Source organism: Convolutriloba macropyga, chromosome 11 (genome assembly GCF_964194025.1).
Source record: "Convolutriloba macropyga chromosome 11, txConMacr16.3, whole genome shotgun sequence".
NCBI lineage: Eukaryota > Metazoa > Xenacoelomorpha > Acoela > Convolutidae > Convolutriloba > Convolutriloba macropyga.
Genome location: NC_134478.1, coordinates 46,123,982 through 46,136,230, shown reverse-complemented (window position 1 = coordinate 46,136,230; position 12,249 = coordinate 46,123,982). Strand labels below are relative to the sequence as shown.

General features: G+C 35.5%; 1 protein-coding gene across 1 annotated transcript in view; it reads left to right on the top strand.

Moving 5' to 3' along the window:
• The window catches only part of LOC142349145 (tryptase-like), a 31,595-nt gene continuing 19,346 nt past the window's right edge, over nucleotides 1-12,249 (top strand). The window contains exons 1-4 of the mRNA XM_075400560.1: nucleotides 1-141; nucleotides 744-880; nucleotides 4,244-4,331; nucleotides 8,467-8,566. Of these exons, the coding sequence (XP_075256675.1) occupies nucleotides 54-141; nucleotides 744-880; nucleotides 4,244-4,331; nucleotides 8,467-8,566 (413 nt within the window). The 5' untranslated portion in view covers nucleotides 1-53. The remainder of the gene's footprint in view (nucleotides 142-743; nucleotides 881-4,243; nucleotides 4,332-8,466; nucleotides 8,567-12,249) is intronic.

Below are 12,249 nucleotides of genomic sequence, written 5' to 3'. Positions count from 1 at the left end.
CAATGGAATAAACAATTGTTTGCTAAGTGGTAAGAAAAGTAAAGTGAGCGATAATGAGATTTTCTCTTGGAACAACTCTAAATTTGTCAAAACTTTTATCCATTTTGTTATTTTTCTATCTGTTTAACTCTGTCTTAATGGGTTGGAACTATTTCTTTTTTTTTCAGTTTTATAGACCAAAATTCTCATTCTTACGGTTTTTTGCAGACTTTCCAAATATATATACATTGTGAAGTTAACTCCAACTCATGCTTAAAATTATTCATCCTTTCTAATTATCAAAATTATTGACGTTATTTGAAAGCATTTCGCAAACCTCGAGTAAGCTTCACCGCATTCCAGATTTTATTTCAAATCTGATTTATTTTAGAGCAAATTGAGCTGGTTTCCTCAGTCATCCAGGAAGAGTTATCTTGCAAGATTCCTACTAATTCTTACTAAGTCATTTTGCAAGTTTCTGTATCATTAGTACGAATCTTGTAAGATCTCACATTATGTGATAAGTTGAACAAATATTAAGGAAATTTCCATACTATTTGTGCAATTTATCACATAATGTACTTCAATTTGCTGGCTTTTTGAAAACAGATCCAAAATGTAAACTTGGACATACATTGTACTGTTCAAGAAATTAACAAAGATTGATTTAATTAAAGGTTCTTCATTTTCGTGTAGTAAGTGAACAGCTTCAATATTTCTGAGAAGCTCAATTTAAGAGCGTTAGAAATAGTTCCTTTTTCAAGTTCCGGACGAATTATTCACGCGCAAATCGTTGTCAAGGCTTTCATTTAAATCCAAATTACGGTCACTCATTGTCAATGGGGTTCCGAGTGTTGATAGAGCATTTTATGTCCAAATTTTCGCCATCAATCTTTCAGAGGTGAGTTATCATTGAAAATAAAAAAAAAACTAAAATGTCGACAGACAAATTTCAATTGCTTAAGAGACTGGCAGATGGTCGTCTGGCGAAGAGTCTGTTCAGTCTGACAAACAGTGACTGAAGTCTGTTTGATCTGGCCAAGGGTGGCCCAATACCCCTTTTTCGGTTCTGGATCCCTTGTCCGCGACTCAAATCCGTCTGCCCTAGTGATGAGCGGATTCAAATCTTGCAAGAATCTTGCAAGATGATTCAAAACTTTCAAGATTCTTGCAAGAATCTTGCAAGATATCAATCAAGGCAAAAAAATAAATCGGGGTACAAATGTTTTAGGAAACATCTTTGAAGCAAACTTTTGTTTATTAAACAAATTACAAAACCGAATTCAAAGAAAAATAAATTCGCTCGGATTCAAAAAATTGCAAGAATCTTGCAAGAATCTTGCAAGTTTTTGAATTCTGGAAAATTTATTTGTGTGTAATTGGTGGCTGAAACTAACTGAAACCCAAATGAAATGACGGATATCAGTTTTTTTGATCAGCAAAACTGAACTTAATTGACTTTTTTTGAACACGCCTTTTGAATGTGAAATCTTGCAAGAATCTTGCAAGTTTCTTGCAAGATTTTGAATTCAAAATTAAATTTCCGACAAATAACTAGAGACAACTCGAGGCAATCAAATCAGTTTTTTTAAAGTTCAATTTACCTAATTTAAGACAAAAACACTTTCAATCTCTTTCTCATTTTTTTTAAAAATAATTATTTTTAGAGAAACAAACATTTTTTGGAATTTTTTTGTTACTGATCCTATCGGTAATTTAGCATGGTTTTGTTGTCGTAAAAAATTCCGATTATTTAAGGTTATGGTGCGGTCTAAATCTTCCTATTGAGATTTTAATAAACGTTTATGATGCCTTCAGTTGATAGCTATTGGTGTTTATGTCCTTGAAGTTTTTTCATTCAAAAAATGTTGGTGTGTTTTTGAAGTTCCATTTTTTTTGTTCTTCTTTCATTGGATTTATAGTTTAGTCATCATCTAAAAAATTGACTTCAACTTTCTAGTAAATCAAACATCAGCTCCGTTTTTGATCTTATGCAAGTAATGTTTCTTTTTAAGTACAAAGAGAAAACAACAGTCGGATTTTTTTATTACTGATTTTTCACAATGTACCACAACAAACTAATTGTACAAAACGATATATTAGTTCATTCAACCAATCCCTAAATCATCACATAGCAAGAAAAAAATTGTGTCAATAAGTTGTCGTTTCGGTTTTACGGTGCTTCTAATAATTCTTGTTCGAGTTGTTTTTTGTCAAATCAAACAAAACAACCCGGTCTCTAGGGCGATGTGGGATTTTTTTCCAATTTCGCAGTGGAGGTCTTTGGTGTTCAATACCTACTCAGTGGACTTGAATTGGGTTCAAAATTGTCCACGTGGCAATGTTTTTGGTCGTTTTGCCAGAAATGGATGTCTCCCATTAGCCCAAAAATTGCGGTACGCTTCATGTGTTTGACAATTTCTCCAAAACTACTGTACCAAATGTACGGGAACTGTTGCGTTTTGATGATCGTAAACTTTCATTGCATGCAGGTTTTAGTTGGTTTCTCAAATTGGCCTAATCAATAATTTATTGGTGTTTAAATTTGAAAAAATGAAGTAAAAACTAAATTTTTGGGGCAGCTTAATGTTTCTGACGATTTTTCCTGAACTACTCTGCCAATTTGGCAGGTCATAGTCGCATTTTGTTGATTGTAAGCATTGCAAAGGTCTGCAGCATTTAATTGTTGTCTAAAATGTCCTTCTCAGAACGTTATTAAGCTGTAAATTTCAAAAATTAAAAAAATCACGTTTTAAATGTTTTTCAGTACTGATGTAGTTTTTCTTCTAATTGGTTTATTGTTGCTTGCAAATTGTGTTATTTAGGCGTTGCTATGGTCCTTGAAGTTTCTCAAATCCTTTGTTTTTGGGAATTCATTCTTTTTTCACTCTTTTCGAAATCATGAATTTATTGTTTGAGTTCTTTTTTATCAAAACACACAAAACAGACCTTGAAAATTCCTTTAAAAAAATTAAATTTTGAAAAAAAAATTATTATGGCAATACTCTGAGCTGGATCAGCTTTCTAGTAAAACCACTCTCACGAAAAGACTTCTTGGCAATCGCTAGTATTCACTTATGACAGGTAACCCAGAAATCATCTAGCATGTGATAGTCAAGAACAGATAAATAAACATTCTTTTCACGATGATATTCTACAGTTTGTTAAAACAATTGGTCTCTAGCAGTGGTAAAATGAATCTAATACCAATTGAAGTCAAATCAGAAATGGAGATGGTTTCTTTTGAATTCGCTCAGCGGTATTAGTGTATAGATAGATTATAATTTACTAAAATGATATTTCAGTTAGTACTGTCGGCCACTAACATTATTACCGATGCACTTATCGAAACAGATGAAAGAACGTATCGAAAGAACAATATGTCCGCCTAACTCGATTCCTAACTATAAGACAGTGGTAATAATGTCTTTTCAGAGACCTTGACGGTAGCTATGAGCTATTGATCCTTTTCATCGTACCTTTAACAAATTTTTTGGCCCTCAGTCTAAGTATTAAATGCGCGTGATCCTGCATTTACAATATAATGGCTTTTGGAACAGTATACTCATTGTCATAAAAAAGAATCGTCGCTATTAAATCAAACAGCAAATAATTGAGTTCAAAAGATTGAGTGTAGACTCATCAGAGGTCATTTCTGTCTGTAATGGTCTGATCAGAAGTCAATTTTGACTACCATGGCCGTCTCATCAGAGGTCGTTTTTGACAGTAATGGTCTGATCAGAGGTCGTTTCTGTCTGTGATCGTGTGATCATAAGTCATTTATGTTTGGGGTTCTCTGATCGGAGATCATTTCCGTCTTCTCATCAGATATCTTTCATGCTGATTTTTAAGATTACAGTTAAACTGTGTTTCAAGATATGTTTTTCTAGGTTACATGACAATTTACCCAATTCCATTTTACCCAATGCCATTTTACCCACCAACTTACCCAATGCTCTTTGATCTTTTCGTTCAATTATCCGATTACAAATTAGCAGTCGCTATTAGAAGGATGATTTAAAACATTTGTGGACAATATAATCCCATGTTCGGTTGTGATAGTTTCATATCAAGTCCCACGGGCCATTTATTTCATAGTCGGCTAAATAGTCGTTCTGGTTAATTTAGCAATGGAGTAAATTGGGTAAGTTGGCATTGGGTAAATTGGCATTGGGTAAAGTGGCAGGATGGGTAAAATGGCATTGGGTATAATGGCATTGGGTAAAATGGAATTGGGTAAACTGTCCTGACACCGTTTTTCTAGTACATTTATGATTCACAATGCGGGGGATTTGTTCACGAGTCAGGCATGTGGGTCATAACTGCAGCTCATTGTGTCTACGGATTGGGACGTGAGTACTTTATTCTGACTTTGAGTTTTGTCTAATTTTGTTTAGTATATTATTAGGAAATATCAATACGTTGACAGGGATGTACACAATTTTTTGTTGTCTAATGATTTCAATTAAAGTTTAGCTAAATTTCACTTAATCTTCATGCTTTTACATGAGTTTATATTTTGTGGACGTCATTTGCATTATTTTGCAAGTAAAATCTACGGAGAAACCTAAGTGAAGTCTGCTTTTGCTGAATGAGGAATCTACTTACAAATTTAAGTTCGTAAAGTTCACATTTTTAAATTGAAATTCACCGGCAAAATAACTCAAAATCGACGAAGTTTTTAGGAACCATAATATACCATAGATTTTTCCCTTGGGAGTAAATGTTTATGAAAAAATCACCAATTCCAGCACAATTCCTAGTTAAAATTAACCACTAAAATTAGTAATATTTTGTCCAAAAATGTAAGATTATCGGTGAATGCAATGAATAGAAAAAATTTTCAGTGCTTTCAGCAGTGCCCTATAAAGCAGGTTAATATGAATTTAATGCTTTTGTTGTTTCCATAGCAGAGTAAAAATCTCATAGGGCGCATTACATTGCAAAACAACACATTTGCTTGAGTATATGCACTCGGTAAATCGCTGTTTTACACATGTAATTTGGGCACATGTTTTAAGATCAGGAAAGTAAGCGATCGCAAAAAAAGTGCGATATGCGCAAATTTTGATATACAGGTCGCTAGTTTTCGCATTTTACAGTGTGCAAACACTAGCGAATTGTCTAATTGATTCTAGTCCTTTGATCTTGTCACTCTTTTCCGCACGTTTGATGTCAGAGGCTATCATTCTTTATTAAATTTTCTCAAAAAATTTTTTGGTTTCAACTGAAAAATTTTTCATGAAACTATTCAATCCGATTAATTAATAACCAAAACCTGACATATAAAAATCGAATAATTAGTATCCAAAACGTAACCACTGAGATGACAATAGAATGGTACAAATTGGTGCAAAAATTAGCGACGCGATTTGGGGGGGATTAGTAGCCAATTTTCGCGGTGCAATTTTTGACAGAATTGGCTGCCGGATTTACCGAAGAAGGACAACAATTTGATTGTTGATTTTCGTTTTGTCGCTGATTTCGGCAACTTTGCTAAAATACGAAAGACCAACGAAATGCGGCAATTCCACTGGATTTTCATCAAACAAACTTTCATAATAAGTTCCACAATTTTACTGGATTTGTTGCCCTAAATTTGCCGCAATTTTTTATGAATAATGAAAATATTACCTTAATAGTAATGTGAAAATTTGACCTAAATGCAACTTGAAAATGAAAATCTAGAAGGGCAGTCAAAAAGGCTTAAAAATAATTTTTTAAAAAAAAATGCTTGGTTGAAACATTCATCAATCAGAGGAATATTGAAAATCTTTTTTTGGCACTAATCGATGTTGAGGAAGTATCCATATTTGAGGAGCTCATAGACGTTATCATTAGTTGGAAAAGTTTGTCAGCCATTCGTCAGCAAGTGTCATAATGTATTTTCAAATGGAATAAAGTTGTTAGTAGATAAAATTTTCAAAATGAGTGCTAATCACCTAAAAATTTTAACAATCAGCATTCTGCTTTACGAACTCTGATATACTAATAGGCAATGAGTATTTTAATTTCCTTTGACTCAAATTTTTTGACATTTACCGCATCCAATGTGTTATGTAAAATTGAAACCGACCCAAAGCAAAAGTTTACTCAAACGACATCCAACTGCTCACCCAATTAATTTCTCTACTTTGGTTAGCGAATCAGCGTTTCACCGAAAAAATGCAAAAAAGAACAAAATATTGGAAGAAAGGTTGCCTCTCAGAAACAGTTGTGCTGAATGTAAAATAAACAATTGTCTTCGGCGAGACACTTCTTTTCATCACCAACTGAAAACAAAATAGACAGATCTATAAGAACGGTGTGTACGAGAAAAAAGGAAACAGATAAGAAAAAAATTTGAGGCCCAGTTGATTCTAGATCTGTTATCAGTAATCACAACAAATCACCAAATGTTGCTGGGTCCATAAATTTGTCTTCCAGAGATATTTTTTGATAGCGCTTTAGCATGATCAGTGACTACATACAACAGATAGCTCAATAAACAAGAGTAACTCAAAACTACAAGAAATTCTTAAAAATCAGCAATTTCCACTGAGAACTAGAACACAAAAACTAAAAACATAAAAACACAAAAATCTAAACTCATATGACGAAAAACTAGTACTTGGCTCACTGATTAGTTGGAATTGAGGCATTGGAAGAACTCGCAAATTTTGGGTCGCGTTGCTGCTGATTTCGGGTCGCCTGAGTGTTCTGAACCAAAGGAACCCTCACTGTGATCTTCCTTTTATCAAATTTGTCCTTTTTGGTGACTTTAACATGTAGGAAATCTGGAAATTACAAGTAGTCGGCAATTTCAGGGCTGTAATTTGGCTGAAAACTGATGAAAGGACTGAAAACCGGCTTAAAATTCATTAATTTGACCTCCTCTGACCCCCAGAGTGATAGTTGATTGTTTTGGATGGCTGTGTGGTTTTTTTCTAGCACATCGGAAAAATGGTTGAAGACTAACCTCAAAATCGCGCAAAATTTTTGACGGTCAAAATTTTCTACCGAATTTTTTTAAAAAAAATATTTTGACTTGGGAATCAAATTGCAAGTATTACCCAAGTCTTGTCCAAGAGTTGTCAATTTTTTCGTATCAGGACTTGCCCAGTACTGAAAAATGATATACGACTTTCATCTAGAATTGCCTATTACCGATTGATTCAGACTCTCTTTTATCTACTCGAGAGATGAAGATAAAAGCTTGTTTTCATTAAATACTTATATTTTTCATATCGCTTCTATGAATGAACTACAAACTAATTGAATATGCTCAACTGTCCCATGATCTAATGGACTGTTTGCGAAAAGCTTTCTACAATTTTGTTGCCTCTACTTTTCCCAATTATGTGCAACAAATTGGACAGCTTTGTGGAAAAGTTCTTCTCATTCAAGTTAAAAATTTAACATTATGCCGATCTCATCCTTTTGCCCCCCCCCAGTAGTTTTCACCCATCAGTTATTATATTATTATAGCCGTTTAGAAAAAATCCATTGCAAAAGTCATCTCATTCAGGTCAAAAATATTAACATAATTGCCATTTCTTCTTTTTTTTAAACATGTAAACTACTCAGACTATAACCCTAAGTTAAATATCTACATGCTCTAAAATGTTAAGTAAATTAATCAGCATTGTTATTAATACAATAATCTTCAAATTGTGGCTGTTCGTTTTAATAGGTAAAAATAGGATTTGATTGCTCCTATTTGTCTATTAACGGGTACTTTCTTGTGTTGATCGAGCAAAAACTCGGTTAAAACATTTTTAAAGCAAGTTTTACTGTTAAAAGTTCTTATTGATGAGGGCAATTTGTTCCATTTTTGAGCGCTTTTCAAGATTAAGGATTTATTACAATCTTCGTTTTCGTTTTCGTTTTTATAATATTTTGATTTGTTCTCTTGTTCTGTCTAGCGTTATGGCGACTAGAAAACATTTTAAAATTTTCGGATGTTTCCCATTGTCTTATGTCTGTTTGTAGCTTCATTAGGCTAACTTTTGAATTAAACACTTCGACTGGCAGGATACGATCCTTAATGAGAAGATCAATGGAGTGGTCAAATTTTTGACGAAAATAACAAACTTTTATTCCCCAGTTAATTTGCCTGTTTATGCGGTTGATGTTTTTCACTTCTATTTGTGAGAATGTGCCATTATTTTATATAGTACTTCATTATGTAAAAGTATGTCTTGTACGCTTGAGGGTGCAAATCATATGCTGGTCACTACGCTTGAGGGGCTGGTCACAAACGGAAAAAATTGATTATAGAGGTCAAAAACTTTTTTCAGCTCACCGCATATTTTCGTAATAAATTAATGTGAAAACTCGACTCGTCGAAATTTAGTAATTAGCTCTGCTGTCATTTGTTCATTTAAAGAATTTTTTTGGACAATCGCTTCTCCTATTGTGATTTGTGGAATAGACCGCTGACAAATGGTGAAGTAACCGATTTGGTGTATAATTGTAAGTACTCGAAAAAAGCGATTGATGTTTTAGCTGAAGAGATTCTTGTGCAATATCGCGACTATACTCAAGCGATATCTCAAATTCAACACAGAGATCTTTTCAGTGTTCAAAGACGGATCATCGCGCCACGGTAAGAATACATTACTTGAACTCCTCCCCCCCCCCCCCTCCCTCTAGGTTAGGCTATGAGGACCCATAATTTTTGCAACCTCATAATTGTATTTTAAAAATCCAATGAATAGTTCGCCTCACCTCTCATTAGGTTAGTAAAATCAAAATGGGTCCAAAAACTGAAAATATTATGTTAAATTAAAAAGAACAAGGAAAAGTATTGCTATCTGCTGTGATCGAGCCCACAAAATCGGGGAGCGCCAAGTCCATTTATCATTTTAGACTTTCCAAGAACCACAACATGCTTTTCAAGGTCTCCACCAAATTTTTCTTAATTCTTCATCCTATTGTTGGATCTAATTCATTTTGACAACCAAAGCCGTTTATGACTCTGAACAATAATAATTTTAATGTCAAGGTGCTTGCTTTGGTCAAACAGAAGTTTTGATTTGTGACACCTAAATAGAACTCAAATGAAGCTCGAAAGAGTTTAGTGACAAAACAGGATCGATCAGTTCGAGTACCTAAAGTAGTACCCGAGGCCTATAGTCCCAGGACATTTCAGAGCTGAATCTTTACATTCCCATTTTAACTCAGAAAATGCTAATCAGTTTTGAATCAATATTTGCAGTTTATTTATACGCATTCATGATCATGGCAAATTCAGAAAAAAATTGTAAATCATGATGTTGTAAATGATAGATTAAAACTTCATTTTTATCATGATCCGACAAAATTCACGTGAAACTGAAATTTTTAATTAAACCAAAAAACTGAGCATGGCGAAATCGCGTGAAAGCTGGCGTCGTAAGACGTAAAGACACGTTAATGGAACAACTCAAGAACTGTGTGTCCAGGGAGGTGCACTTGAGATTGAAACAGAATAGATCGACCCGGGGGGGGGGGGGGGGTGGGGTGGAGTGTTTGATTGCGAAAGAAAAGAATAGAATATACCTGGGGTGGTTGGAAGGTTTTTGATCATTGAAACATAATAAATCCAACACCACCATCATCACCACCACTACCAGCAGCACCGCCAAACCCCCCCCCCCCCCACCGCCAATAAAAATGCTGGGATTGTTATAACAATCAGATCAACTTTGTAATCAGGCCAAATTTGTCTTCAGATCAACCCGTTATAATCTCCATCTACAAAGCCAAAGTTGAATGCAAATATTCGATAAAGTTCCTTAAAGCCGCAGCTGAGAAGAGGGGCAAATTTTTGAGTTTTTGACTTTTTCCAGGAGATGTCAAATTTTAAGGATGTATCGTGGCACAACAGGCGTATACCTTAGTCATCACAGTCATTTTTGACCAAGTATTTTATCAATTTATGTTATGATATGTTAAAATTTTACGGACTGGCGTATCGTTCAAAATATTGACTATACTGAAGGGAAATTGTTTAATTATTTCCAAAAATGGCCGATTTAAGTATTGTGGAAATTAGACTACAAGCCTTGTTGCCTTGTTCCTATTTTTCAATGTAAAGACGATCCAGCATCTATGGATGATCTGGATTTCTTTCCGAAAAGTCTCAATTATAATGCTAATTTTCAATTAAAATTTGATAATTATTCAATTTCAAAATTGAATCAATTGAAAATTGAAATTCTAATATTTGATTAATATTGAAAAGTTTGCTCTCATTTCTGTAGTTACAAACGTAACGGAAATTAGTTCAAAATTTTTTGAGTTTTGGTTACGTAAAGTTTGCTAAATGTGTGAAAAAATGGAACGAGTTTTACTTATTATTATGGATTCTTTTTGACCATAATTTTTGGAGATTAACGATTCAAATTGAGGCCCACAGAATTTTGATTGTACGTGTTTCAAAATGACCAAAAATAATGGTTTTAAACAGTACAACAATTTTGTGCTTTTTCAGATCGGTGCAAGTATTAAATTTGAAGACAGTTTTCGGACTTCTCGAAATATTAAATGTTTTCACATCATTTGTGCGTCCTTTTGTGTACTTGAAAAAAGAATGAAGCATAAACGTTATTGGCAATATGTTGCAACTTTTTCGTCATCAAACTTTCTTACGATATGGCTCATTTTCAATGCTTGGAGCACTAAATTGTTGTGTTCATTTTAAAGCTGATAAGAACAGTCTTTCCTGGTAGATTTAATTCGTAACGCTTTTAAATTCACTAGGCAACGTTTTTTGTAACTATAGTCGTTGACATCATGAGGCTAAGGCCAACTGCAATCATCACATCAGGGATAAAAAGCAAACTACAATAAAAACGGCAAATCAAGCAACATTCTTTTGACAGGTGTTAGTCTGAAATCGGTCGCCGATTAAAACCGAAAATTATTATGCTAAGCGAACAGTTTTGAGCCATTTCAGAAGTTATTCTTAGTCGGAAATCGGTTTTGGAATTCCTCAGAAATAATACGTAAGTTGCATTAAGAACGGAAAATCTAAGCGAAAGTTTTGATATAATACGCAGAAAAATTCTCTATCTAATGATATAAATTATTCCTTTGAATTTGCTCGGTAACATCCTCCGGCCCGGAAGAAAATGTTGGGAGGATCGGTACAAGCTTAACGAGTGGGCAGACGAGCGATCAGGACGACGTGCGTACGACGGTGGAGCCGGCGACACTGTCGGAGCCGTAACGGAGTTCTTCAATCCGAGCATTTGGATAATAAACCCTAGGGTTGCTTTCCTCAACGACCCAAACTAAATCACTGACCATGATGTGCTGCTCGGCAGGCGTCTGCCACTTAGATCTACGGTTCATCCAGGCACATACTTCTTAAGCCAACGTGCCCAAATTGCATTGGTGTAGGACTGTGCACGGGCGTACCGCTTACGATGATCGAACTCGTCGACACCAACAATAAATAGAATTCCGGTTGCTTGGTTACCGAGTAGAAAATGATTAGGTGTTATTGCGCCTGGGTCAGAGGGGTCGGCGCTTATGGGCGCTAACGGACGTGCGTTTAGTGCGTGTTCAACGAGACAAAAAGTAGTGTTCAAGACCTCAGCTGTGAGGCGACGCGTACCGAGGATAGTGTGCGGTACCCTTTCAAAACTATGAACTATCCTCTCCCAGACACCACCTTGATGTGGCACACTGGGTGGATTGAACCTCCACTTAATGCCCTGTGTGCAAGTTCCGCTGCGATGTTGAGCGTGTTCCATTTTTCATTACATTCACGGAGCTCTTTCTCCGCTACGATAATGTTCGTACCATTATCTGACCAAATCATAGCGGGCATACCCCGACGGGAGACCAACCGCTCCACTCCCATTACACAGGAACTAGTGTCCATGGACGGAACGACTTCAACATGGACTGCACGAGTAGTCAGACAAGTGAAGAGAAATCCCCAACTCTTCTCCGTGGTCCGACGAACGGTGACGTAGAAGGGGCCAAAGTAATCAACCTCGGTCTTGGTAAAGGGAAGAGACTGGTATGCGAATCTCTACTTTGGGAGGTCTGCCATGATCGTATGAATGGTTGCTGCACGGAACTTTCTACACAAGACGCAGTTCGATTTGATGGAACGCAGGGTGGAACGTAGTTTAAGGTTGGCATAATGTTTCTGTACCTTTGACCGTAAGTAATCAATGCCCTGATGATGGTTCTTCAGATGAGTATGCCGCAGGAACAGTTTAACAAAAGTATGACGCGCATCCAGCAAGATAGGATGCTTAATGTCAAAGTCAATTTCCACTAGCCGTCGGA